Source organism: Pogona vitticeps, chromosome 1, assembly GCF_051106095.1.
Source record: "Pogona vitticeps strain Pit_001003342236 chromosome 1, PviZW2.1, whole genome shotgun sequence".
NCBI classification, from domain to species: Eukaryota; Metazoa; Chordata; class Lepidosauria; order Squamata; family Agamidae; genus Pogona; species Pogona vitticeps.
The window spans coordinates 353606269-353633917 of record NC_135783.1 but is presented as its reverse complement, the minus strand read 5'-3'; the positions used below and the strand labels follow the sequence as shown (position 1 = coordinate 353633917).

The window sequence follows — 27649 nt, the reverse complement described above, 5'->3', positions numbered from 1 at the left end:
CTCCGTTCCATCTGTATGCTGAACATATCCTAGGGAAAGCTGGACTAGATTCAGAGGAAGAAGGAGTGAAAATAGGTGGAAGAAACATCAGCACTTTAAGATAGGCAGAGGACACCCTTTTTAATGGCTTTGAAACCACCATTAGGGAAAGTGAAAGGAGAAAGTGCCAAAGCAGGACTGCAGCTGAAGGTTAGGAAGACAATCATGACTACAGAAGAAGTTCACAACTTTAATTTATTTATTTTATTTATTTAACTTTAATGTTGACAACAAGGAAATTTAAATAGTTAAGAGATGTTGTAGACCTTGCTTCAATCATCAAGTCACCTTGGGTCCTTTTGGGGAGAAAAGCAGGATAGAAATGTTTTCTATTAATCAATCAGAGGAAGACAGAGACTTGGAAAGCGTAGCAATGAAGGAACTAGAAAAGATCATCGTCAAGGATAAGGATGGATCACTGGAGACCAAGATCATCCACCCTCTTGGATTCCTGATCGCCATGTATGGGTGTGAAAGCTGAAGAGTTAGGAAACATTTGATGTGTCTTCTGAATCGTGTTGCTGAAGGAGAACTTTACAGAGACCTTGGACTGCCAGAAAGATGAAGAAGTAGGTCCTAGATCAAATCAAGCCTGAATTATTTCCGGAGGCAAAAATATTGAAGCTGAGGCTGCCGTTCTTTGGGCACATCATGTGAAGGCAGGATTCTCTGAGAAAGACCGTCATGCTGGGAAAGGTGGAAGGCAACAGGAAAAGAGGAAGATCTGATACAAGACGGATTGAATCCCTCAGGGAAGCCACAGGCTTAAGTTTGTTGACAGGACATTTTGGAGATCCATTTATGCAAGAACTGACCTGGTTCTAGGTCACTTCTCCACCCTAGGCTGAGCCTCTTGGCCTCTTACCCCCACCAACGGACCTATAGCTGAACAGAACTGGAAGGAAGGGCGAAAGACAGATGGGTCACGATGAGATTGTGGCGCTCATCCTTCGCATCTGGTATCGTCACTTGATTGCAGCACTTTGCAGCAGCTACTTTCCACACCTATTCCCAGAACTCAGATACTCAGAGGTGACCAAACTTTTTCTGCCTGGTGACTAGGCCAGAAATTAACTTTTATTTAATTGTCCTATGACTGGACATTTTTAATGGCTATTTTAAATGTTACTGAATAATGTTTTTGGACTGACAAGGGGCCAAGAAATGCCCACATGCATGCCCAGGCAGAGGAATGAGATACGTCAGCCTCCTGAGTCAGAAGCCGTGATCTTCTGCACACCTCCTGTGGTCAGGCACCTCCAATACAGAGAGAATTAACCGAAGAAACTATTTAAAATCCATGAGCTGAGAACATGCCGGACATAGGAAGTGGTTCTGTGATACAGTACACCAAACAACCAAACAGCAATTATGTGGTAACACCCAAGGAAGCTGAACATCACCTCACCTCGCCTCCTGTTTATACAAGTGGCTTTTTAGCTATGGCCTCGGCTGATAGTATTTTATGCATCTGTAAACATCTTAATGTGAAATATCATAATCATCGCAAGAGCAATGGAGAAAACGGTCCACCGTCAAAAGGAAAATCTGAGGACTACAGGCCTTTTAAGTGCACAAATTATTTCTTTAATCTCTTTGCAGGCTATTTCAAGGTTCATATCACCCCCATATGAGCCTTCTCAGCTTTTAAGATCTTCTGGGGAGACCCTCGTCTCGGTTCCACCACCTTCTCAAGCTTGTTTGGTGAGGTCACGAGAAAGGGCCTGCTCAGTGGTGGCGCCCAGGCTTTAAACAAAGGGCCCCGAGAACCCAGGTTGTCCTTCCATCATCAGGCAAAGACCTTCCTCTTCAGGCAGGCCATTAAGCAGCAAATGCTGGTTTTTAACGTTGCTGTTTAGTCGTTAAGTCGCGTCCAACTCTTCATGACTCCATGGACCAGAGCACGCCAGGTCCTCCTGTCTTCCACTGCCTTCCAGAGTTGGGTCAAATTCATGTCGGTTGCTTCGATGACCCCGTCCATCCATCTCGTCCTCTGTCTTCCCCTTCTCCTCTTGCCTTCACATTTTCCTAGCATCAGGGTCTTTTCCTGGAAGTCTTCTCTTCTCATGAGATGGCCAAAGGATTGGAGCTTCAGCTTCAGGATCTGTCCTTCCAGGGAACACTCGGGGTTGATTACCTTCAAAACGAATGGGTTTGTTCTCCTTGCAGTCAAGGGGACTCTCAAGAGCCTCCTCCAGAACCACAATTCAAAAGCATCAATTCTTCTGTGGCCAGCCTTCTTTATGGTTCAGCTCTCACTTCCATACATCGCTACTGGAAAAACCAGAGCTTTGACTATGCAGACTTTTCAAGCAAGGTGATGTCTCTGCTTTTAACATACAGGTTTTTAAATGGCTTTGAATTTTTAAAACTTGATTTTTAAAAAATCCTAATATATGTTTAATATTTTTTAAAAATATGATATTTATATAGTGTTTTTTTCAAATCTGTTGTGAACTGTCTTGAGTCGCCTCTGGCACTCATTTCCAATTTGCTCCTTTGCTCTGTTTTGTGTAGAATAATGGTAGCATAGTAAACCAACCAATGCTGGTTGCTTCCAGACTTGAAGGGAGTCCTTTACATCAAATCTCCATTGGCTTCCGTAGAAATACTAACTGAGACAGCTGTTGGAACCAGATGTTGCTCTCAATACACTCAGGGAGAGATATAGCCCAGTTGTCGTTCTATTTTATGCATGCCGCAACCAGCACTACAACAGGGTGTGTGAATTCTTAAGCAGTTCAGGCTTCACTGAAACCATCCGAACAAGGCATTTCCTCAACCTGTGGAAATAGCCTTTCTCAACTCAACCCTCCCTCAGTCCTCTCTGCCCACTTATGGGGCCAAACCCCATTGGGCAGTTAACCGGTCACTCTCGGCATTTCAAATCTCCTCCTCCTACATGATTGATTGTTGATGTATCACAATGTGATTGGCTGAGGAGGGTTGTGGTGGCTGTTTGGTTCACCTGTCTGTCACTGACTTTTAAAAGTTCTGGTACTCTGATTTCCCACAAAATAAGACCTAACCTGAAAATAAGCCCTAGTAGGATTTTTCAGGATGCTCTTCATAGAAGCCCTACCCCAAAAAATAAGCCCCAATTAAGTGAAACCCTGCCCTCCACCCTTGTGCAGCAACCAGAAGAAGATGACATGGCTGTATTTGAATAAATGTATTTATTTATTTATTGAGCTTATATGCTGTAGATGGTTGTACACGAACAAAATAAAACATCCCCTGAAAATAAGCTGTAATGCATTTTTTGGGGGGGGGAGCAAAAATTAATATAAGACCCTGTCTTACTTTGGAGGAAACACAGTATGTGACCTTTAGTTATGGTAGTGGGCGCTACCTCTTGAATGAGTGCCCCCCAGAGGGGGTGGGGCTGGGAAGCGCCAGACACCTGTTCGGCAGGTAAAAGGACCAGTACAAACCATCAAACCAGCAGATTGTGCCCATCTCTACTTATGGCACTCTTTTCCAAATTACTCGCTTCCAGATGTGTTGGACAACTCATTTGTCTCATTAATTCATAGACCAATTCATAGAATCATTGAGTTGGAAGGGGCCTACTACAAGGCTATAAAATCCAACCCCCTGCTCAGCGCAGGGATCCAAATCAAAGCAGACCTGACAGAGGGTGGTCCCATTTTCTCTTTAACACCTCCAGTGTTGGAGCCCTCACCAACTCCCGAGGTCACCGGTTCCACTGTCGTACTGCTCTAACAGTAAGGAAGTTTTTTTCCTGATATTCAGTCGAAATCTGGCTTCCTGTAACTTGAGCCCACAGTTGCACATCCTGCACCCTGGGATGATCGGGAACAGATTCCGCCCCTCTCCTGCATGACAGCCTTTCAAGTATTCAAAAAGTGCTATCCTATCTCCTCTTAATCTTTTTCAAGGCTAAACATGCCCAGTTCTTCTCCCTTCTCTTGGTGTTTGTCCATGCTAGCATATCAGGCAAAAAAAGAGAAAAATTAAAAGTAAAGATGCTGACAAGTCCACTTCTTCAGACATAAGAATGGGACAATGCAAGTATTTATACAATCCCATTTATACATGGGATTGTTGCTGGAAGATACTATATGTTTAACAAAGAGGCTGTTTTTTTTTTCCTGGGTTGTTGATTGTGCAGCCATTTCACACCTGGCAATAGCCTTTAAGATCCTTGTTGATCTTTAGTTTTCCTCCCAGAAAGCTTGCTTGGTTTTTGTTTGTTTGTTTTTGTAAAAGATTTAAGTTCTTGCCAAATATTGTAGTTTTCGGCATTTTATGAGTTTGATTATTTCTTGGTCTTTATTATTCATCTTAGTACTTTTAATAAGAGGCCCTCTCAGACCAATGCATTCTTTCTTTCTTTATTTATTTATTTTATTTGATTTGATTTGATTTATACCCCACCCATCTGGCCTACAAGGCCACTCTTTGCATCCTGTGCTACAGCCAAATTTCAGATGCTTATGTATTTTTTTTAAACTGCTTATATTAAAGTCTACACTTTATTCCATGTTGTCAAGTAGAAACAAAAACACACAACACATAGTAATTGTGCATTCTCAGGTAACATCAAGGGAATGTATGATGGCATCAAGCAGGCCTTAGGTCCAATACAGAAGAAATCTGCTCCCTTGAAGTCTGCTACAGGTGTGATCATCCAGGACTGAGCACAGCAGATGGACCGCTGGGTGCAGCACTACTCTGAGCTATATTCCAGAGAGAATGTAGTAATTGAAGAAGCATTAAATAACATCGAGTGCCTGCCTGTCTTGGAAGAGCTGGACAGCGAACCAACTTTAGCAGAAATAAAAGCAGCCTTGGATTCCCTCACCTCCGGCAAGGCACCTGGAAGGGACAACATCCCTGTGGAAGTGCTGAAATGCTATAAGGAGATCATCACCACTGAACTGTATGAAGTGTTTTGTCTTTGCTGGAGGGAAGGTGGAGTACCACAGGACATGAAGGATGCAAACATCGTCACATCGTACAAGAGCAAAGGAGACAGGGGCGACTGCAATAACTACCATCGCATCTCTCTTCTTAGCGTTGTAGGGAAGCTGCTTGCCTGTGTTGTGCTGAAGAAACTCCAGGTGCTTGCAGACAGAGTCTATCCAGAACCACAGTGTGGATTTCGAGCTAATAGATCCATCACTGACATGGTATTCTCCCTCAGACAGCTGCAGGAGAAATGCAGGGAACAACAACAGCCACTCTTTGTGGCCTTCATAGATCTCACAAAGGCCTTTGATCTGGTTAGCAGGAATGGCCTTTTAAAAATACTTCCCAAGATCGGATGTCCACCTCAGCTCCTTAACATCACCAGGTCTTTTCATGAGGGAATGAAGGGCACTGTAGTTTTTGATGGTTCAACATCAGATCCCTTTGACATCTGAAGAACTGTCGTCTAATACATCCTGAAGACATGATACGGGCAAAGGCTCAGGAGGGTGTGGGAAGCGGAAAAAACAGGCACATAGTCACACTGCGACATAACCATTTCCAAAAGGTTAATTAATAGTTGCTGCAGTAAAATAAGGAAGAATTGTGTCCCATCTTTCAGATTAAGAGATTGACCGCACCAGGAGGGTCAAGGGGTCACAACAGAATTGTGTGGAACATTGTCATTGACCGTCATGGATATATGTCCACCGTACGTTGCTGGGAGGTTGTATTGGAGCTAAACTGGATCCAGAAAGCCCTTCTCTGTTAAGCATCACCAAGTCACTTAAAACATATGGTGGCCCTGTGAATCAGTGAGTTGCAAAACATCCTATCAATAACTACCCTGCTTAGGTCTACTTAGGCCTTTCAGACTTAAGGACTTTGCTTCCTTTGTTGAGTCAATCAACTTCACATCAGGTTTTCCTCTTTTTCTGCTGCCTTTAGCTTTTCTCAACATGATTGTCTTTCTCAGTGAGTTTTGTCTTCTCATGATAAGCCTAAAGTATGATCGCTTCTCTTTCTCATTTGTGCTTCCATAGAGACCTCAGACTTGATTTAGTCTCTGTGTTATGTGCCGTCAATTTAGTTCAGACCTATAGCTATACTTATAGGGTTTCCAAGGAAGGTGAGACATTTAAGGAGTACAAGTGCCAGGGACATGGTGGCGCTGCAGGTTAAAGCACAGAATCCTCTGTGCTGCAAGATCAGAAGACCAGCCGTTTATAAGATCGAATCCACATGACGGAGTGAGCTCCCATTGCTTGTCCCAGCTCCTGCCAACCTAGCCGTTCGAAAGCATGTAAAAATGTGAGTCGATAAATAGGTGCCACCTTGGTGGGAAGGTCACGGCACTCAGTGTCTAGTCACACTGGCCATGTGACCACGGAAATGATCTTCAGACAAAAAACACTGGCTCTACGGCTTGGAGACGGGGACGAGCACCGCACCCTAGTGTCGGACACGACTGGACTAAATGTCAAGGGGGACCTTAACCTTTACCTTTTTAGACCACTTTGGGGTGGGCGCAGAGATAGAACCTTACATTTTCTCTTCCAAGTTTGTGAACCATCCAGAATAGTGGCATGCCACTAGATGGGTAGTATAAAAATGTAGTAAATCAGCACCCCATCTAGACTGAATCTCTTCCCCCTCCCACACCCACCAAATCTTTGTCCTGCTCTGGGCATCTCTAAGAAGAAATAATCTAGTGTTTTGCTGTTCAAAGTTGCTACATGCTTCTACTTTTTATGAGAATAGCTCACAGGAACTGCAGTGGGACCGGAGCAGCGCTGGAAGATGGAAGACGTAATCCAAAATGTCACTTTCCCAGCCTGTGCATGAACCATCTCAGTCCCAGCTGACTTGTTTTCCTATGGCCCTATTTTGGTCCTAATGATCAAATGCAGCTGCCTGTTCTCAGGCATCCTGCACCGGCTGGCTGTTGCCATGCTATAGCCTAGAGAGGCTGTATAAGTAGGTCCCTTGTACTATATCAAGCGATCAGGCTACTAGATAGGCAAAAGGGAATTTTAAAATCTGCAGAAAACAGAGATGACTAACAAAAGCATCCATTTACAGGTTCTCCGTTCCACTGAAGATAATGGTGTATAGTTGCAATTTCTCACGTTATGCTCCATTTGGTCCGAGTCCAGTCGGAAGGTGGGAGAAAACAGCGAGCCGTCAAACAGGGGTTGAGACTTTCAGCTCCTTTTTGAGTGTACCAGAGAAGTGTGCATCACGGTCAACTCTGGCCGGACATTCTGGGGGGTTCAAGCAAGGTCAGAGCACAGCGTGCTACTCCTGTCCTCTGAAGATGCCGCCACGTTAGGAAGAACAATCTTCAGAGCACAGCCAAAGAGCCTGAAAAACCCACAACAACCATCAAGCAAGATTGTTTCCTAGTCTTACACTGTTCTGTTTAGAGCACCATTCAAAGACATCCTCTCCCGATTCAAGCCACCTGGACCCTGCCCTCATTTAGGTTTTACTTAGTGTGTTTTGCTCTCTACATCAGACCTTGCATTTTTTTAAATTTTTCTTTCTTGAGCTAAGCCCTTGGCATGTGGGAGGGGCTCATGGGTTGATGTTTTCCTTCTTTTGATTGATTGTAAACTGCTTAAGGATGTGGTGGCGCTGTGCCGCAGAAGCCTCTGTGCTGCAAGGTCAGAAGACCAGCCATAAGATCGAATCCACGCAACGGAGTGAGCTCCCATCACTCGTCCCAGCTCCTGCCCACCTAGCCGTTCGAAAGTATGTAAAAATGCAAGTAGATAAATAGGGACCACCACGGTGGGAAGGTCACGGCGTTCCGTGTCCAGTCGCGCTGGCCACGTGACCATGGAAACTGTCTTTGGACAAAATGCTGGTTCTACGGCTTGGAGACGGGGATGAGCCCCGCGCCCTAGAGTAGGACATGACTGGATTAAAGGTCAAGGGGAACCTTAAACTGCCTACAGAACGGCCTGGGACTAAGCCAGGTGGTGTAAAACATTGCAAGCAAGCAAACAAACAAACAGAAATGCTGGGATTTCACCAGGGAACTTGTGTTTATGTGATACACAAAGATCTGGCACTGGATGATGGTCCTTTGATGGCCAAGAAGATCAAGGCACATTTATTCCGCACATCTGTTCTTGAGCTGAATGCCTGGCCTTTCTCTGGTTCCCCCTTTCTGGTCCATGCCAGGCCGACGTGCTTCAAATAAACGATTCCCTAGTGCTGCCTTTGGGATAAAAGACAACTTCCCCATGGCTTCTCAGACGTTCTTCCTTCATTCTTCAGTGACCTGGGCTGCCCTCAGAGGTGGCGGGAAAGCCAGCATCCTTAGCCCTCTTCCAATATTGGAAGGCTGCCATGCTGATGATGGGTCCCTGAGGGTTAGGCCTGAAATCGGGGAAAGGAGAAGCGATTTTGACTTAAACCTTAGAAAGAACTTCTGACGGGCAAAACGGTTCGATAGTGGATTGGCCGGCCTCTGAGGATAGTCGGCTTCCCTTTCGCTGGAAGACAGATTGGGGTGGGGGGGAAGGTGACACTCTAGCTGTGAGGTTAAGCTGGATGACCCTTGGGACCCTTTCCAGTGCCACAATTCTGCAACTGAACCCCCCTTCCCCCCCCAAAGGATGCCTTGGCCGTGTTCAATCTGACTGTTCTTCGCCTTTTTCCTTGGAGAGGAAGCCTTCATGGTCTCGTCTGGATACCAAAATGTCTTCTGTCTACCAGAGAGAGCGAGAGAGAGAGCCATTTAGGTTTGCTGTGCATAAAGTCTTGTGGTGACGTCAAAGAACAACACCATAATCCTGTGTGCACACCCAAACAGAGGAAAGCTCTGCTGAATTCCATGTGGTTTTCATTATGCGCTCTCGAATTGTCTCCGAATTTATGGCATCCTTCTGAATGAGTGACCTCCTTTAGGGAGTCCGTCCATCTCACATTGGGTCTCCCTCTTTTCCTGTTGCCTTCCACTTTTCCTGACCTTATTGTCTTTTCCAGCAAATCCTGCCTTCTCAAGAGGTGCTCTAAGTAAGAGAGCCTCAGTTTCACCATTTCTTGCTTCTAGAGAGAGTTTACTTTCATTGAAAGGTGCTTAGCGCGGGGTCAGTCTAGACCCCTTCCTTCAGGGTAGCAGAGAGGAGGAGATCAGTTATCACAGCACAAAAGAAGCACAAGAACTTTGAATGCTTCATGTTTTTAAAGACTGCTTTTGCCCAGATCCTGTCGGCCGGCATGGCTGGAGATCTCCATAAGCTGCCTTCTTGGGGGACCAGCGGGTGAAGCTGGCAAAGTGGGCCCCAGACCGGATCTGTAGTGTCAGATTTGTAGGTAACACTCTGGAAATGGCTGCTTCCATCTGTAGTGGCTCATCCAGGTGGGCGTTGTCCCACCCCTTGGGCAAAAGAGGCACTCCCTGGCATCCCACGTCTGCCTTGCTCCTTCCCTGAGACAGAAGGCCTCTCTATGTGAGTATGCGTGAATGAATGCTTTCTGGCCTGCCTGCCTGTGTGCGTTCTTGACAGAATGCCTCCACGTGCTTGGCCCCCTGCTTCTATGCCCACCCACCGGTTCTCCTGTCTTCTGCCCCACATGGGCACTGCCTGCCTCTGGAGAAGACCTTGGGTTTGTCGTGAAGCGACTGCAAGACTCTCTTATCAGAAGAGCTTTTCCTTCCTTATTTGTATCCCAGCCTTGCACAATTTAAAACCAAGGACCTACAGCACGTGAAATATAGGCAAAATTAAGAATGAATTGAAATGTTAATTAGACTGTTTTTTGGGGGGGGGCAGAAGTGGGCTATGCCAATAGAGTTATCTGAGCCATTGGCTAAATCTTCATTTGTACCCGTGGTGAGGCACAAATTGCACGCAGGTAAGTGCTGCCTGGGTTGACTTTCTCCACAGTCCCAGAGAAGTCCTCCCGTATCCATGTTTTATTTGCTTGTTCTTTGATCTTCCTACTTCTCTTCAAAGTCTACCAAGTGACTTCGGAATGGTCCAGCCAGTGTCTTGACCTGCTGGGAGACACTCTTTGGCATTTGGTGTGTCCTTAAGGTTCTCTGAAGGTTCAGCCTCGCCTCTTCTGGTTTAGTATTTAGAACGCCAGAGGGGTGCAGGACACGGTCCCCTCAATTTTAGCCGTTATCTAGGGGGGGTCAGTATCCCCAAAGAGGACGGGTTCGGTGCCCTATTTGCTTATTTTGCTCATTATTTACATCCTGACGGGCGATGCCAGCCAAATCATCATCGCCCTTCAGGTTTCAGGCAGCCAGGACCGACCCTGCTCTCCAGATGCCGGCCCTCCAGCATGACGCCAGAGGCAGACCCCCGCACACAAGGGGTGTGATCCTGCACAGAGCTTAGTGGTTGGACCCTCAGCACCCGTACTGCCATTTTAGGGAATTTTGGAAAGAGAAGGGAGGGGAAGCAACCCCTGTTCAAAGAATCCTCGCCACAGCCTGTCCCCCCATATCTCCCATCCACACGTGCACCTGGCACACGTGTTCGCGCCCCCCCCCCCGGTTGTTCCCCTGCCAGGTCCTCCGTGCCTGCCCATTATTCGCTCAGAGGCTGGTCAGCTCCTCGGGGCAGAGAGCTGGCTCTCAGTCCAGCGCCCTCCTTGGCCCCGGTTCCCCTCGTGTTAAGCTAACGTGGGAACCCTCGCAGGGAGCGAAGGGAGCCCGCGGGTGGGAGCTTTCGCCTTTTATCCCGCGAGAGGAGGGCGGGCCAGCAGCCGGGAGCGCGGGGCGGCGCGGCCTCGACCGGGCGCGCGCATCCCTTCCTCCCTGCCTGCCTGCCTTCCCTTCCCTTCCCTCCTGCAGGTGCGGCGCCGGGTGCGCGACGGGCCGGGCGGCGCCGAGGCAGGCGGCGGTTCCCGGGGGCCGGCCGGCCGGACACGTGTGCGTGAGGACGCGGGCGCCCGCGCCGCCGTGATCGCCTCCCCCTTTTCTCCTCCTGCGGGTGCTGCTGGTGCTGCTCCTCCTGGTCGCCGCCGCCGTTGGATCCGCCTTTGCGCCGGGGCCGGAGCCGGAGCCGGCGCGGGCCCTCCCTGCGCCCTCCCGCCGGCGCCGTGGAGCGGAGCGCCGCTGTCCTCGCCCGGCCAAGCCGCCCTCGGGCCCTCCGCCTCCGCCTCCTCGCCGCCGGGCCTCGCCCCCTCCCGCCGCCGCCGCCGCCCCCCGGCGCCCACCATGGCCAAGCACCGGCAGGAGCGGAACAGCTGGGGTAGGTGGTCGCTGAACCGGGCCGGGCCGGGCCGCCTTCCCTCCTCCTCCTCTTCCTCCTCCCAGGCGCCAGCGGCGGCGGCGACCCTCCGGCCGGGCGGAGTGGGTCCCGCCGGACCCGCCGCTCCTTCCTCCGGGGCGCGCGGACCCCCGCCTCTGGCCCGGCCCGGGAGGAGTGGGGTGGAGCCCGGCGGACAATGGGGGGAGGCCGGGAAGGCGGCGGCGGCGGCGGGGAGGGAAGGAGGGAGGGAGGGAGGAGCGCCCCGGCCCCGGAGTAGGAGACTCGGTCCAGGGGATGCACCAGGAAACCCGCCCCAACCTCCGCGACCCCCCACCCCCGGCCAAATGTCTTGGTGTGCGTGCCCGCGCGCGCGCCTCTTTCCCGCAGCCGGGAGCGCGCCCGGGATCCTCCCAGCTGGGCCCGGGAAAGAGGCTTGCCATCCGGCGGGCGGCCCGCCTTTGGGCTTCCTGGCCGGGCGCGGGGGGGGGGGCGGCGGCGGCGAGGGGGCTGGGGGGGGAAATCTGAGGCCGGGCAGGGAGCGGGCGTGGGAACCGGGGCCCGCGGGTGGGTGGTGCACGTCGGTGCGCGGCCTCGGCCTTCCCAGGGGCGCCGGGACACCCAGGAAATGAAGGCAGTGGCCCCCAAAATTCGCCAAATCACCCGATTCTTACCCAATTTGCAAAAGGAGGCTGAAGAAGAAGGTCTGGAAAGAGGGGAATAAAACAGGAGGGGAAACTGCGCTGGGAATAATAACAGGAGATGCAACAGGGACAGATAGAAATTTCTGAATGGAAAGAGGAAAAATAATAATACCCCATACAGATACACACACAGAGAGACAAATCTAAGAATTAGCCTGCATGATGGGAGAGAAAGCTTTTTGCTGAATATGAGTCAGCAACATTTTGCTGCGGCAACAAAGGCTAATGTGATTTTTTAGCATGATGTATGAATAGGACCTCTCCAGATCCTAAGAAGCCCATCATTCCACAGCATTCCCCAAGGACGGCAAGAATGTCTGGGCAGTTCTCTGGCCAGTTCTGAGTGCTGCCCTTTTAAGAAGAGCGGTGACTCAGGATGGATCCAGAGAAGCTAAGAAAGGTGGCCGACTGGCCATCAACATGGAAAACCAGGCGGAAGGAACTGGGCGTGTTTTGTCCAGGAGGAAAGAAAAGAGAAAGACAGACTGATGTCTTGTGATGCCGGGTGGGTGGGCAATGGGAGATGCGTACCTTTAAATCTCCAACTGTGGTTGTGTAGAAGAGGGAGAAAAGGTGTTTTCTGTGACTCTCAGAAAGTAGGGCTTAGCGTAGACTGTGGTGGATGATGGGGGAAGCATCTGAAGACCAGGGATGCCCATGAGACTCGGGACACCTTGAAGACTTAACACTTTTTGTCTGGTGTGACGTTTTCACATCATCCAACCCGGTTCATCAGAAGCCAAAGAAGCCGCTGCCCGCACAAGCTTAGTTGGTTGTTGCTGTTGTAAGAGTCCACCCAGCGAACCTGGAGGCCAGGTTGGGCCCCTGGAAAAGTTTTTCAGTTGCTCAGAAAAACGGATGGAGAAAAGGCGGTCTCTCCAAGCGGAGTAGAAAGTTGGAAAGAGGCACTTCCGCTCTGGATTGGGTTGGATGGCGTTGCCAGGTCATCCCTTGCATGGGTTGCTTGACACACAGGAATGCCTACACACCTGTGACAGGTGTAAGCAGCAATCTGAGGGCTGCCCCGGCAGTGTCATCTTTTAAGCTTCCTCCCTCGGGGCACCAAACCATTGATTCTGGGTTTGACGATGCAGGAGGCCAGATTGCCATATATGCAGCTTCAGGACAGAATGAGCCCATCAGTTAAATCAATCCTGTTAAACTCGACTGGCAAGAGTCACATTAGATCAGGTGTGAACAGTGGGTAACCTTCCAGTCACCCGTGGCTTCCCTACCACCCCCACAGCCCCTGTTGGCACCAAAATCCCAGCAGTTTTGTTGAAAATAACAGTGTACTGTACTTGAAAAAAAAAAGACTCAGAATAATTGTGCACCGAGCTAAATGAAGACAAAAAAAATGCAGGTGAGACTGGGCTCGGTTTGTTGTTGTTTAGTCGTTAAGTCATGTCCAACTCTTCGTGACCCCATGGACCAGAGCACGCCAGGCCCTCCTGTCTTCCACAGCCTCCCAGAGTTGGGTCAAATTCATGCTGACTGCTTCGCTGACACTGTCCATCCATCTCATCCTCTCTCGTCCCCTTCTCCTCTTGCCTTCACTCTTTCCCAACATCAGGGTCTTTTCCAAGGAGATTTCTCTTCTCATGAGGTGGCCAAAGGATTGGAGCCTCAGCTTCAGGATCTGTCCTTCTAGGGAGCACTCAGGGTTGATTTCCTTCAGAACGGACAGGTTTGTTCTCCTTGCAGTCCAGGGGACTCTCAAGAGCCTCCTCCAGCACCACAATTCAAAAGCATCCATTCTTTGGCAGTCAGCCTTCTTTATGGTCCAGCTCTCACTTCCATACATCGCTACTGGAAAAAACATAGCTTTGACTATGCGGACCTTTGTCGGCAAGGTGATGTCTCTGCTTTTTAAAATGCTGTCTAGGTTTGTTATCGCTTTCCTCCCAAGAAGCAGGCGTCTTTTAATTTCGTGGCTGCTGTCACCATCTGCAGTGATCACGGAGCCAAAGAAAGTAAAATCTGTCACTGCCTCCCTTTGCCATCGTTTGTCCCTAAATTCTGTATGCAAAGGGCTCTTCTGGTTCAGGAGATCAGTACGTGCCATAGCGGGTCCATATTTCCATCTTTAAAACTAGCACACGGCCACCCCTGATTCCTTCCCTTTCGGCCCCCAGATGTGGCCTTAAGTGCATTCCTCTGGTGAGGTCTCCCGCCAGAGCAACTCAGGGCCTGCCTTGTGTGGCTTGAACAGGACGATGGTCCAGCCGTTAAAAGGTCTGGAGGTGTCTGGCGTTCCCGTGCTTGGCGAGCCAACAAGGGTTGCTCCCAGCGGCAGGTTTGTGTTGGAAGTCGAGACATGCAAAACAGAAGCTTTCCTGCCCTGCTTGATCCCAGGCCTCTGCTGAGCCAGCCTGCCGGAATATGGAGCTGTTGGAGATAAAGTGTGTGAGAGAGACACCGGTCTCGAAAACAACCCTACAACTGAGCTGTTCATCTTCAGTAGGTGCCAGGGTGTTCGACTCTAGTTAAAATTAAACAAGCAAAATAGAAAGGTTCGTCAAATCTGAACAAAGCACAAGGGAGATAATACAGAATTGTTAATGAGAATAAGTGTCTGGGGCAGAGGTTTTTTTTTTTTTTTTGCTGCCTGGGTGCCAGCGCAGGGAAGACCCCATTGGTAGAATACTTAAGCAAGGATTCCCTTGACAAGCATTGACTTGGTTTTGGCAATTTTGCTGACCGTTGGGTTTAGTGGTTAGAATCACAGAATCATGGAGTTGGAAGGAGCCATAGAAGGCTATCTCACATACACGCCCCTGCTCAGATCAAAGTATATCTGGCAGATTAAGGGTCTAATTGTATCTTGAGCAAGATGCAGCTAAGTAGGCAGGTAGGCATCCTTCAGTCTCGAGAGACGATGGTCATGTGCTCTGTATGGAGGTCTTGGAACATTGTCTAGTGCGGCTGAGAAGGCCAATTCGAGAGTGACTGTCCTTTCCACACTGAAGACAAATACAGGCTGTCCCCTGTCCAGCTCCCTGGTTTTGCCGCTCAGGATGGCCTCTTGGCCTCGGCCTGCTGGACAAGGGTCTCTTCAAATTGGGGGAGGCCGTGATGCACCGCCTGCCTCCAGGCTGAACGCTCAGATGTCAGGGTTTCCCATCTGTTGAGGTCCATTCCTAAGGCCTTCAGATCCCGCTTGCAGATCTCCTTGTATCGCAGCTGTGGTCTCCCTCTGGGGTGATTTCCCTGCATTCATTCTCCATATAGGAGATCTTTTGGAATCCGACCATCAGCCATTCTCACAACATGCCCAAGGTGCAGCTAGAGTAGCCCTATTTGAATAAATGGAACCTATGGAGGAGTTGACTCGTGAAATCTCTATTGATTCAGTGGGCCTCCTCTCATGCAACATACTACAGGAAGCAACAAGATTTCAGCCCCCCTGTGTGTGCACAGGTGTGGTTATTGACCGAGTCTGTAAAATTCTGATTCTGGAATTTGAAATGAAGAAGGGGGCAATTTTAAAAGGAGACTTTTTTTGTTGGTGGGGTGGTGGGAACTCCCCCCCTCGCCCCATTCCCCAATCGGTGATTCTGCCTAGATGCTTCTCTTGTTTGGTCTGGACTTTGAGATGTCAAAGGGAGAAGATTAAGCAACTCATCGTGACTGTGCAGTGTTGAATTTGAGGGAGGAGGCTGTCCAGGCAAGGAGATGCGGAAGCAGAAGGAAGAGGAAAGTCCACCATCCATCTGTCCAGATGGAAATGAAGTTCCCCTGCAATTTCTCCCCCCACCCCACCCTGATTAATCAAACAGGGTTCCAAACCCATCATAGTAGGAGAAAAGAGGGATAAGGGGTTGAAAAGGCAACTCATGTGAGCACATCCTTCTGATCTGCAGCAATGCAAGCAGAATTAACGATCCCCTACCATAATTCAGAAGAGCATAAACTTCATATCTTGATTAATGTCAAGGAGTGGACCAAACTGTGTCACTTTGTCAGAGTAAAAGCAACCCAGGGTTTCACCACGGCTTAAAGACCTGCAAGTTTTTTTTTATTTGACAGACGTTTTAGCCTGCTTCATAAGATGTATATTGTGGCTTGTTACCCTCAGTGGGTGGGCATTGACACATAGAGTGTGAATGGGAGGGAATGTTAGACGTATTAAGAGAGGCCAAATTAACCAGCTTGTTGCTGATGGGAATAGTGCTTGGGGAGAGTTGGTCAACGGTTTTTTGGGAGGTGATAAGTACATGCTGTTGGGTTTATAATCTATAAAGTAGCAGAAGTAGCATCTTAAAGCTGGAAACGTTTAGATAAAAAAACACCACGATTTGAATAGTATAGAGATGTTGTGTGTGTTTGTGCCAGCAATTCAAATAAACACGAGTGACTTGGTTTTAAATAATGTGTAAATACATACTGTATAATATTACATAAGTACAACACTTAGTTACTTGGTAGCTAAGTTATCACTTTGTATCACTGGTAAATAGGTATCACTTTGTAATTTTTTTATATCCGTAGTTCTTTAACTGTAGCCCTAGTACGTATTATTAGTTACATTTATATTTCAGTCCCAGTGTCTGTGGTACATATCGTGAGATGATTAGTCCCTGTTTTATTTCCTATCTTAGTTCTGATCGTTATCTATCAGGCTCCTGGCTGACTCTGCCTATTATTAGCAGCCTGGCTGACTATCGATGCAACGATTGAACACGTTCTATGCAGACAGCCTTCGGCTCTTAGCAAGCCCATCATACATGTTCATATACACACACACAAACATACATTCTGTGTTAAACAAATATCAACACATTTGAGCATAGATAAACAGAGTAATGCATGCGTAGTGAAGAAAAGTCTTGGTCTGAACCAAATGTAAGAGAAGAATTTAGCTTCTGAATCTGGGCTAGTGAGCAGGGAGAATAAAATCAAAAGGGGTGGAGAGAAGAAAGTGGCAGAAACGACCATAGAGAAAATGATGTAAACAGTTTATCACAAGGCTTTGAGATTTTGTTCAACATTTTTTGCACCCATGATATCGGAACTGCTTTCCAGTCTCCACACGACGCAGAGCTGAAACTGGTGTCAACCAAGTTTTAAGCAGGACAAAAAAGTTTCCTTCTGGGTTTTTTTTCTAAAACGCCATTGCTGGATGATGGGTTTTTTTTTTCTGCTTTGCTCCAGTTTGCTCTGGGGCAGAATCTGTTTGTGACCCCAGAATGACCAGGGACAATACCACAATGTGGAAGAATCCACAAAACAAGCAGATGTTGGCTGATAATACAGAAGCATAGATGACCTGGTTAACATATGTTTAGGCTGACTATCGGGAAAAATTTCCTACCTGTTAGAGCAGTACAACAACGGAAAGAATGACCTTGGGAGGTGGCGGGCGTTCCAACGCTGGAGAAATTGAAAAACCGGGCATCAGATCTGCTTTGATTTGTATTCCTGCGTTGAGCGGGTGGGTGGGTGGGTGCACTTGATGGTCTTATGGGTTCCTCCCAACGGAATTATTCTGTGATTCTATGTTAGTGTGATGGTTCTACGGACAGGTGTTTGGACTGTTTTGCATATTGTTCCAAACAGGTATAGGAAAATAAGCTCATCTATTTTATTTTTTTAAAATAAATTTCATCCTTTCAAGCGTCAGTCTGAATAGGGTTACTGTGTCAAAGCAACACAGCCGTGTGTGGAAGTCTCCTAAGGAGAGCCACCAGGAGGTCATGAGTTGGCAGCCACCATCTTGTGTTGGCAGAATACCATCGCCGGTGGTGTGGAGTCTTGGTGCCAGTGGAGTCTTGGCAGAATTTACTGCGGGGCCGTAGGGGCTCCCCATCTCCACAGGAAATGCTCCCGAAAAACAACCAATTTCCGTTTGAGCCTCCACACGGCCCCGTTGTGGTGGGCAGGCTGTTTTTCTGGGCCTCATGCCCACTATTCCTGATCTGCCTGGGGGACCCCATTATACGTTTCTGAGGAACGTCGGGGTTCCTCAGAGCACACCATTAAAAACCTCTGACCCACGGACATGACTGAGAGGTAAAACGAGCTGCTGTGGGGTTCAGTGGTTAGAGCGTGAGGCTGGGATTTGAAGGGTTCGGGTTGCCTCTCCCACTGAGGCATGCAACGTGTTGGGTTCTTTTCTCTCGTTGCCTCATTCTGGCCTCACAAGATGTTTGTTCTGGAGATGAAAGTAGAAACGAGGAGTGCAGCCGGAGGCTCCAGGCAGGAATTGTTCAACCAATATACAAAAATAAAAAGGCAGCAAGCCAGGCTTTCGGTTATGTACTGTCAGACTCCTGGATCTGTGGGGAATCAGTCCCACACCATATCTCTCCCCCCACCCCCAGTGGATGCTGAAAAATGCAGATTATATACAGCTAAGGCTATTTTGATCGTAAATGCTATACATAGAATTGATCTGGTGCCTTCTAGTGGCCAGTTCTGATCATTCCTTCTTATTTCTAGGATTTTTCTTTTAATATTTTTTTAATATTTTCAAACCATGGGTAATTGAATCTGCAGATACTGGTCCTGTGTATATGGGGTGTGTGTGTCCTACTGTGGTGCATTTTCTCTGTGCTTTTGAGGTTCAAGCCGATACCCCACTCCAGCTGCGATTCCAGGACTTTAAGGTGGAGTTTCCAGTGGCCCTGTTCCACTGAGAAAGGTCTTCTGATCTCGTGGCTGGTTCAGGTGGCCTCTGCCACACGTGGCCTGATTTTCAGGGATATCCTGGCCTCTGTCTGTTTCTCTCATTTTCATCCCACTTTCTTCCATCATGAAGCGCTCATAGGGGGGGGGTGTTCCTGGCTGTCTCCCGACCAGGCCTGCTTAGCGATGGCGAGGGAGATTCTGCCCCTTCCACCTTTCCTGTGGTTGCCCTTACCGCCTCTTGGCAGATTCTGGCATCTCCTCGATTCCCCAGGAGTCTCTTTCCACATTAAACCCTCTATACAGAAGTGGCTCTAAATTGCTCTCTGTATAAGCCTCTTTGCTCTTCTTGTTCAATGGCTTGTCATGAATTCTGAGCATTTCTTGGTTCACGTGGCTGCATATCCTTTTTTCTCAAGGGTTGGTAGTGCTCGGGGGGGGGTGTTCTGTGGCACCCAGCAGGTTTTCTGTGGTGGGGAGGCTGTGGGCACCCTTAAGGTTATTGGTGTGTGAGAGATCTGAGTCACAGGGCACAATTCGGTGGGACCTTATAGATACACCAAACTCAGCTGCACACAAGCACTGTACAAAGAACCAGAGGTGCAAGCTTTTGAGTTCACAGATCTCTTTGTTATGCTTGGGGTTCTAAAAACCGGCTGGGGAAGAGAAGGCCTCTGCTTTCATAAGGGGTAGATGCTTTCTTACTGTTACCTCTTAGAACAGACTAATAGGTAAAGGTAAAGGTTCCCCTTGACATTGAGTCCAGTCGTGTCCGACTCTGGGGCGCAGTGCTCATTCCCGTCTCCAAGCCATAGAGACAGCGTTTGTCCGTAGAGAGTTTCCGTGGTCACATAGCCAGCGCGACTAGACACGGAACTTCATGACCTTCCCACCAAGGTGGTACCTATTTATCTACTTGCATTTTTACATGCTTTCGAACTGCTAGGTTGGCAGGAGCTGGGACAAGCGACAGGAGCTCCCTCTACAAACTACACAGTTGGAATATCGAACCTTCTCTTCCTGTTTTCATGCTGATGGTGGTCTTTCTCCAGCACAAAGTCCATGCATCCTCTCCCTTTTCCTGCCAGTATTCTCGCTGTGCTCCGGAGGTCTTGCAACGCAGGTCAGGGTCAAAAGCACAACACTTAAACCCTGGACTTAGGGCACTATAAAACTTTTACAACGTAGTTTGGGTTAGCGGTAGTCCCATCACAGCTGACATTTGTCCTTGAAGGGTTTAATTCCAGTGTGAAACCAGATCATCCTTTCCAGTCATACAAAATATCATCTAAAGATCAAGGTAGAAGCAGTTTCATTTTTTTCATTCATGGTAAAGTATGTTGTTCTCTAGGCAGTCTTGTTATATTCAGTTTACTCTTCCCACATGGAAAAAAATGTTCAGGCACCACCAGCTTGCCTGATTCTGCAAGCCTTCTTCATCTTCATGGCTTCTATGTTCCAGGAACCTGTCGCTGGATTGTGCCTTTTTTCTCTGTCTGTCTGTCTGTCTGCCTGCCTGCCTGCCTGCCTGCCTGCCTGCCTGCCTGCCTGCCTGCCTGCCTGCCTGCCTGCCTGCCTGCCTGCCTGCCTGCCTGCCTGCCTGCCTGCCTGCCTGCCTGCCTGCCTGCCTGCCTTCCTTCCTTCCTTCCTTCCTTCCTTCCTTCCTTCCTTCCTTCCTTCCTTCCTTCCTTCCTCTGTGAACTCTTCGCGAGGTCCGAGGGGAGACTCGCTGCTCCTCATCCCTCCTCCTTTGCATGGACTACCCCTGGCAGAAGCGATCTCCCTGGGGGAATTGCTGAGCTCAGGCAGGTGAAATTCTTTAAATATATATATTTAAATGCTGTCTCAAAAGTATTATACTTTCGTTGCACTTCAGCACACTTTCCAAGTTCCCCAGACATCTTTTTTAATATCTGGAAATGAGATTCTTCTGAGTTCCTTTTAGAGAATGGCAAAGCTCAAAGAAAATGGAGCGTTTTTGCCAGAGATCTTCTCACCCGGGTTCATGTTTCTGCCCTGACCTCGTGACGTTCTTTTGCTTTGCAAACAAGCAGCTGCAGCTTGGCAAAAAGCAAACCTCGGATCTCTGCTTCCAGCCCATTGTGACCACTTTCTCCAGAGCAGCTGTACAGATGATGAGAGCTTCAACACACACACACACACACCCCTGCTGCTGATTTCTTCCCTCCCTTCTGTGTAGCTGGTATGGGAGAGAAGGGTCGGCTTCCCTTGCACTTTTCAGAGAACAATCTGGAGGATAAGTAGAACAAACTCTGTCCTAGCTCCAAAGGCAAATGGAACAAGATAAATGGAACATTATCTCTTAGTGAGATAATGGTCAAGAGAACCCTTAAGGCCTGCCTTCCCAGGGCAGATCAAAGATGGATCTAGTCCAGATACCTGTCTCCAACCATAAGTGGCTGGGTTTTTCAGGGAAGCTGTCAAAGAAGGCACGTTGGCCATGGTTTGGCAGCCTCTCGTTTAGTGGTACACTGCTCCTGCATGGGGAAGCTCCGTCATGGCTTTTAAAAAAATGGCCATTGAGACCTCTGAGTTTGTGTCCATGATCAGATCTTGAGCCTGTGAATTCTGTAAATAATTATGAGGCTTATTTATTCTGGGCCACAAATAAGTGTACAGACTTGAGAGTTTGCCCATCTTAGGCTTGCAAAGCATAAAGGCGGTGCAATGACCTCTCCCTAGAACAGAGTTTAGAAAAGTTACTTTTTTTTGGACAAGAGTTCCACTATATTCCAGTCAGTGGTGGTTCTCGATCTCTGGGCTTTGAAACATTCTGGAAGTCAAGCTAGGCTGGCTGGGGTTTCGGAGAGGTGAAGGTCTCAACGTCTGGAGGGTCCAAGCCTGAGAACCCTGTAGCAGAGCCCAGGCCCACAGACCTGACTATGGGTGGAGAGCTGCCATTCCCAGGTGTTCATGGACTGGAACTCCCAGAAATCCTGGCCAGCACAGCTGGAGTTGAAGGCTTCGGGGAGCTGCAGTCCAAGAACACCGGGATTTAACCAAGGTGGGGAGCCACTGAGATCAAGCCTTCTGTGCTTGACATACGTGTGTGTGTTTGTTTTTGTGTGTGTGGGCTACAGATAATGGAATTCTTCAGCTGAAGGGGACAGTGGGTGTCAGAAGAACCCCACAGACCGAGGAGCCTCTCTCTCAAAACATCTACCCATCTCACCTGCATCTCTCACAAGGGGATGCTTCAGGCGGCCACCCCGAGGGAGGCCTAGAAAATGGGTTGCTCCTAACTGGGCCTTATCTGGGGTGGTCACCACGCTTCGGAATGTCCTTCCTTCTGAGAGACCATTGGCCCCTTCCCTCCTTGGTTTTAGGAGGCATCTAGCTATTTTCGCTAATCTTCATAGCCTTGCCCCAAATTAACCTTGTGTTTGGATTATTTTTTTCTTAAATTTATGAACTTCTCTCAGCCAGTGATCTGTTACTTTTGTTAATTTATTTTTAAGGTATTGTGCTGTTTGATGCCTTATTTGGGTTGGTAGGTTGGTTGGACAGACGGACGAGCAAATGGATGGATGGATGGATGGATGGATGGATGGACTGAGATAGACGGACGGACGGACGGACGGACGGACGGACGGACAGACAGACAGACAGACAGACAGACAGACAGACAGACAGACAGACAGACAGACAGACAGACAGACAGACAGACAGACAGACAGACAGATAGATAGATAGATAGATAGATAGATAGATAGATAGATAGATAGATAGATAGATAGATAGATAGATAGATAGATAGGATTAGTTTTAACACAAAGGCACCTCAAAGGGCTTTGGTTTAAAGTGCCTGCATAGTTTTCTCATTTAGTTCACCCGGGAGAAGTAGTATTGTTAAAGGCAGCAAATTCCTGATAATGTGTGAAAACAGCTTGATGATGATGTGATTGCAGAGGTGGACAACAAGGTGTTGGCCTTGTTGGGCTGGAATCCAGCAGAAATGTTTTCTGGCCGGGGCGGTCGCTCTGGGTATGTTTGTGAGGGTTCCTGTCCTTTTACTTTCCAGGCAAATGAAACTCGGCTGGTGCCAGAAATAGTGTGTTTTTTGGAAGCCACCGAGGGTGCTGTTCCTTGCCAGGGAGGGGAAGAAAAAGGACAAAAAGTGGGTTTCTTCCTGTGCAAGAACAGCTTCAGAATCCTGCCAAACTCACCGGCGGTTGGCTGGGCGTTTGCCATGAGAATTAATGGTTGTCATGGAATAGCCATCGTGCAGAAAGAGAGGTCATGATTTGCTTGTGTGCAAAGGGGTCCCAGGTTGGATTCATTGAAGAAAAGAAAAAAGAGAGGGAAGGATAGTTGGCAAGGTGGAAGCCCTGCAGCTGAGATCCTAGAGCAGGAGAGGGAACAACCCGGGCAGTGTTCTGGCGTGGAGGGGGTTGCCCTGGGAGAAGCGGGAAGCCTGCCCGGCTGCTGCCCGCTGGTGGTTCTCCCTCTTTGATCCTGCATATATCTAAGACACGGGCTGGATAGTTCGCGATCTGGCCACCGAGCCACAGGTTGGGAGTTCAGTTCTCCAGTTCGGCAGTTCTCCAGTTCGGCATTTCCAGAGAGAAGAGGCAGCCAGGGTGGCCTTAGGCCAGCGATGTAGTTGATTTCCACAAATCGCCCCAGAAGAAGGGAGGAGGAAAAGGCTTTGGTGTGGCCTCTATCTAGAAAGCCCTGGAAAGAGTTGCCATAAGTCCCAATTCGCTTGACAGGATGCAGTTATTGCTGTAGGGCATCAGCTGCGAGAACCGTTTTAACGACTGGTCACCCTGGCTGGGGGCTTCAGGGAGTCCCACTTCATCTGGAAGGACAAAGGTGAAGAACCACGGTCCCTAGAGAGCTTGGGCCCTAACCCCTGGCCCTCAGACCTTCCGGGGAGTTAGTTGGAGAGCATCCTCTTGAGGACAATCCCCAGGGGTTGATCAGGCCTTTGTCAGGGCTCTCCTGATCAAAGAGCATCTCCTGTCCGTGTCCTCTGATTCAGAGGATGAGTCCCTCCCTCCCTGCAGGAAAGTCCCATCTTCCTAGCCTTGCAAATGTCTTGGGCCAAAAAAATAAAAATAAAAATAAAAAATAAAGGCAAGGACTTTTGCCAGAAGCCATCCAGGAGGGTGGCTCCCCCAGGAGGGCCACCCAAGAGCCGAACAGAAGGCTTCCGTGGACTTTAGCTCTTTGCTGAGACATCGTTCTTCACCCTGCCAGGGACAGCATGAATGTTTCAGCTGGAAGGTCCCCCTTCGGAGCTGACCGCGGTCCCTGTTTCTTTCTCCCTTGTTGTTGCCCATCCAGTCGTGATGAAATTCTTGTAAAAAGCTAAAAATAAAATAATTTTTAAAGTGTGCTGCTTATAGGCTGCCCCATAGCGCTTGGAGCACTCTCTGGGCGGTTTTACGAGTTAATGATGCATCGCTGCCCCCTCCACCCCATTGAACTGAATACTCAATGGACCGACCTCGGAAGGCTGAGTGAACCCCCCCCCCCCCCGATCCGGCTACCTGGGATTGAACCCAAGCAGTGAGCAGAGTTTTGGCTGCAGTACTGCCGTTTAGCCCACCGCACTATAAGTTTCTTCAATGGCGCCCTTTAAGCTTTCTGTCGTTGCTAAGAGGGTTGGCTTCGGTTCTTTTCCTGGGTCCTCATTCATCAGCCAAACGGATGCTTCATCCCCTGGGGGTTCCTTCAAATGTTGCTTTTAGGTCTCTGTACTGTTTCTCTCTTTAGGAAGATGATTTTAGGTTGTGTGTCTCTGTGTGTGTGTGTTCTGTTGTATTCTGGCAGTCAACAGCCTTTGGTGTTGATTTCCAATTTTTCTCTGTTGGAAATCTCCCGTGCCCTCCGCCCCAAGGGCTCTGGAGGTCTCTGGGTTCGTATCATCTCAGCAAAGACAAAGAATCCGGGGACCTGTGTTTGCTCAACGGGAAACGTTACACTTTTCCTGAGCTACGCTTTAATTGGGGCCTCGTTTCCATGCAGGCGGCTTTTCAGAGAAGAATTACGAATGGAGCTCGGAGGAAGAGGAAGCCGAGAAGAAAGCCAGGCCGGTGCAGATCCTCATCGTGAAGGACGACCACACTTTTGAACTGGATGAAGGGGCCCTCAACCGCATCCTCCTCTCGGAAGCCGTCCGCGATCAGGAGGTGGTCGCCGTCTCTGTGGCCGGAGCTTTCCGGAAGGGGAAGTCGTTCCTGATGGACTTCATGCTGAGATACATGTACAACATGGTAGGTGCTGGGGTCTCATTCTGCGTGCGCTGGGCCTAATAAGTGAACAATCAAAAGGGCATGCCTTGCTTTACCCCATAACTGCGTTCCACCCTTTTTCTGAACTGCAGCTTCCCAAATCCTTCAACCGGCATGACCACCACAGTCTAAAAAAATGAACTTTTCCATTGCCCTTAGAGAGGAACCGTAAGTTCTGAGATTGCTCCTCAGGAGTCAAGCCAGAGGCGATCAGGAAAGAATGGGGAGTGGGCCTTTCCAGATGGGGAGGGGTGTGTGTTTCTAGCCCCCCCCCCCGAAACCTGGCAGCAAACCTGACCTTGCATGGGTCTTCCATGTTGAGTGGATTTGCACAAACTTCACTGAATTGGAAGGGGTCCTCTAAGCCCATTGAGTCCACCCCCCCCCGCTCAAGATCAAAGGAGATCTGCCAGTCGGTTGTCCAATTTTCTCTTGAAGGTCTCCAGCATTGGAGCGCCTACTACCCCCTGAGCTTATGAGCACCATTGTCGTACTGCTCTAACAGTTGAGACATTTTCCCCCCTGATATTGAGAAGGCTGCATGGCAGGCACGTGGGACAGCGTGGCCAGCTTCAGAGGGACCTCAAATCATTTGGTACCCAGCTTCAGTAAGGGACATCACATGCTCTTAACGTTGCTCGGTCTGCTGCCGGCAACTTGAGCATCTCCGCTGCAGTAATATTTATTGATCCGATTTTGTTTTGTCGTGTTCCTATCCTAGCTCTTCCCATTCATTCCTCCATTCATTTATTTATTTAGTACACCACCTTTCTCCCCATTGGGGACTCGGAGGGGCTTACATAAATCCACAGCATTAACTCAAATCTCCCAGTGTGGGGACCCAAAGCAGATAATAGTAATAATTTAGCCTCTACATGTTGACTTTCTAAGGCCTTGGCGTGTCTTCTCCTAATAATAGCCCAAACCCTATTAGTTATGCCCGGAGCTGTAACACGATGAGTGCCAAGCTCATTAGCAACTTTTTTACTAGTTAAAAAGTTAGGAATAGCCATTTGCCGGAGTGAGTCAAGTCACCACTCGATGTACCAACCACAAAAGCTTAGTTAACGTCTTAATTGGCACCAGCCCTGTGCCAGTTGTGGGATTTCTACCCGTTGCCTTACTCGGATGAAAAAAATCCTGTGATTTTCTCCAAGTTTTGCAGCGGTGCTGTAATGCAGGCCAGTGTGGTGCTCACACGCTTAATGACAGCGGGTGCCGAGAAACCTTTGACAAAATGCGGTAACATTTATAAAACCCTTTGCAAATTATGACTCTGCCCATGGGGAGAGAAGGTAAAGCTGAGAGCACTCTGGAGCAGAGCCTGGGGGGAGTTGATTTTTAGTTTACACATCTCGGAAAAACCCCAGGAGAAGGGGGATTCTTAGAGTCTGAAAAAGTAACTTTTTAAAAGTTCTGTCTTGAAACCACCACATACGTCTGGGACTTCAGCTGAATACTGCTTTCAATTCCTCTTTCTAGGAGGTTATTGAACTACAACTTGGGTTGCACATGCCTCTGATTCTAGTGCATGCATGTTAAAAATTCTGAAAGATTGGTTTGTATTTCAGAGGAAATACCTAGTTCTCATGGTTCTTAGAGCTGATGTCTGCTGAAGGCTCTGGGAATTCATGGAGCCTGGGAGAATCCTCCAGCTACCACAGCTTCCCGGTGCCCTCAACCCATCCTGTTGTGGTTGTGTTTCTAAACCACTTTCTCACAGAAGAGAGGAGTGGTTCCCAAACTGGGGGTCCCCAGATGTTCTTGGACTAAAATTCCCAGAAGGCTTCACTCCTAGCTCTGCTGGTTAGGATTTCTGTAGTCCAAGAACCCTTGGGGATCCACCCAAGGTTGGGGACACCTGGTCTAGATGATGTAACTGCTTAACAGTGTGGGAGTTTCTTCTCGCTTCTCTCCTCGCAGAATTGTGACTTAGTGGTTGTGAATATTTTGAGACACCTTCCTTCCCCCCTCCACCCCCAGAGGTATCACCAGCCAAGGTCTTGACTAGCACAGTCATAGCTTTGAAGCATTATTTGTTTTGGGGGCCATGCTGGCTGAGGTCAGAAAGATCTGGGCACCGTCATCCAGAAACCCATCCCCTCAGTGCTTCAAAGTTCTGTGCCAAAGTAGGAGACGTCTCGAGCTGTAGGAAACCGAAGAAAGCATCTGCTTCCAACCACTAGGTAATGCGGTTGATTTGGCTTCAATTGGCTTTACCTAGTGGGGGGTAGACTAAATTTTTATCCCCAGTTCTCTGATGGGGGTTTGCCACATTGCTGCATAACCTCTATCCTTTGACAGAACAGGAACTCAGAGTTTCAAACAAAGGCAATGAGGGAGGGGAAAAGCCTTTCGTTTGGGGAGCTGGGAGGGGGAATCCAACCAGGGCCCCCCCGGGAGAGGAAAGTGAAACCGACACTCCCGAGGGGTGTTTGCAAACCTGCATTATCAGAGCATGCCTTTAAGGAACAGACAAGAACATGGCAAGGACATTAGCCATGACTTCTGGGACTTTTGTATGGGTCCCCCGCCCCCCCAGCACCATCCACAATAGATTGGTGCACAGCCTGAGAAAGACTAGCATCGGTTGAAAGTTAGCAGCTATTTGAATTGAATTGAATTGAATTTTTTCCTCTTTTTTATTATTAAAAACAAAGAAAAAAACCTAAATACGATGTGCTCCTGACCACCAGGACAATTTCTTTCATTTTTCCATGGTCTGTTAAAGGTCTCCCCTGCCCTTGCTTTTTATACTGTCTCAAGACCACATGGCTTGGCTTGTTTTTCTTGAGAGTGGGTGTGCCACCAATCTTGCTTGCTTCTGCCTCCCCGCCGTGGGAGCCCCGCCTACAGGAGTGTGAATGGT

The 27649-nt window shown here is 48.7% G+C and overlaps 1 protein-coding gene across 2 annotated transcripts in view; it reads left to right on the top strand.

Annotated features, from left to right (window-relative positions):
- The first annotated feature begins 10762 nt into the window (after positions 1-10762).
- Positions 10763-27649, top strand: part of ATL1 (atlastin GTPase 1) — a 37535-nt gene continuing 20648 nt past the window's right edge. Inside the window, exons 1-2 of one of the 2 annotated variants that reach the window (XM_072986915.2) lie at positions 10763-11192; positions 24515-24762. In XM_072986915.2, coding sequence (XP_072843016.2) covers positions 11159-11192; positions 24515-24762 — 282 coding nt within the window. In that variant the 5' untranslated portion in view covers positions 10763-11158. The remainder of the gene's footprint in view (positions 11193-24514; positions 24763-27649) is intronic. The other variant, XM_072986914.2, reaches the window with a different exon arrangement.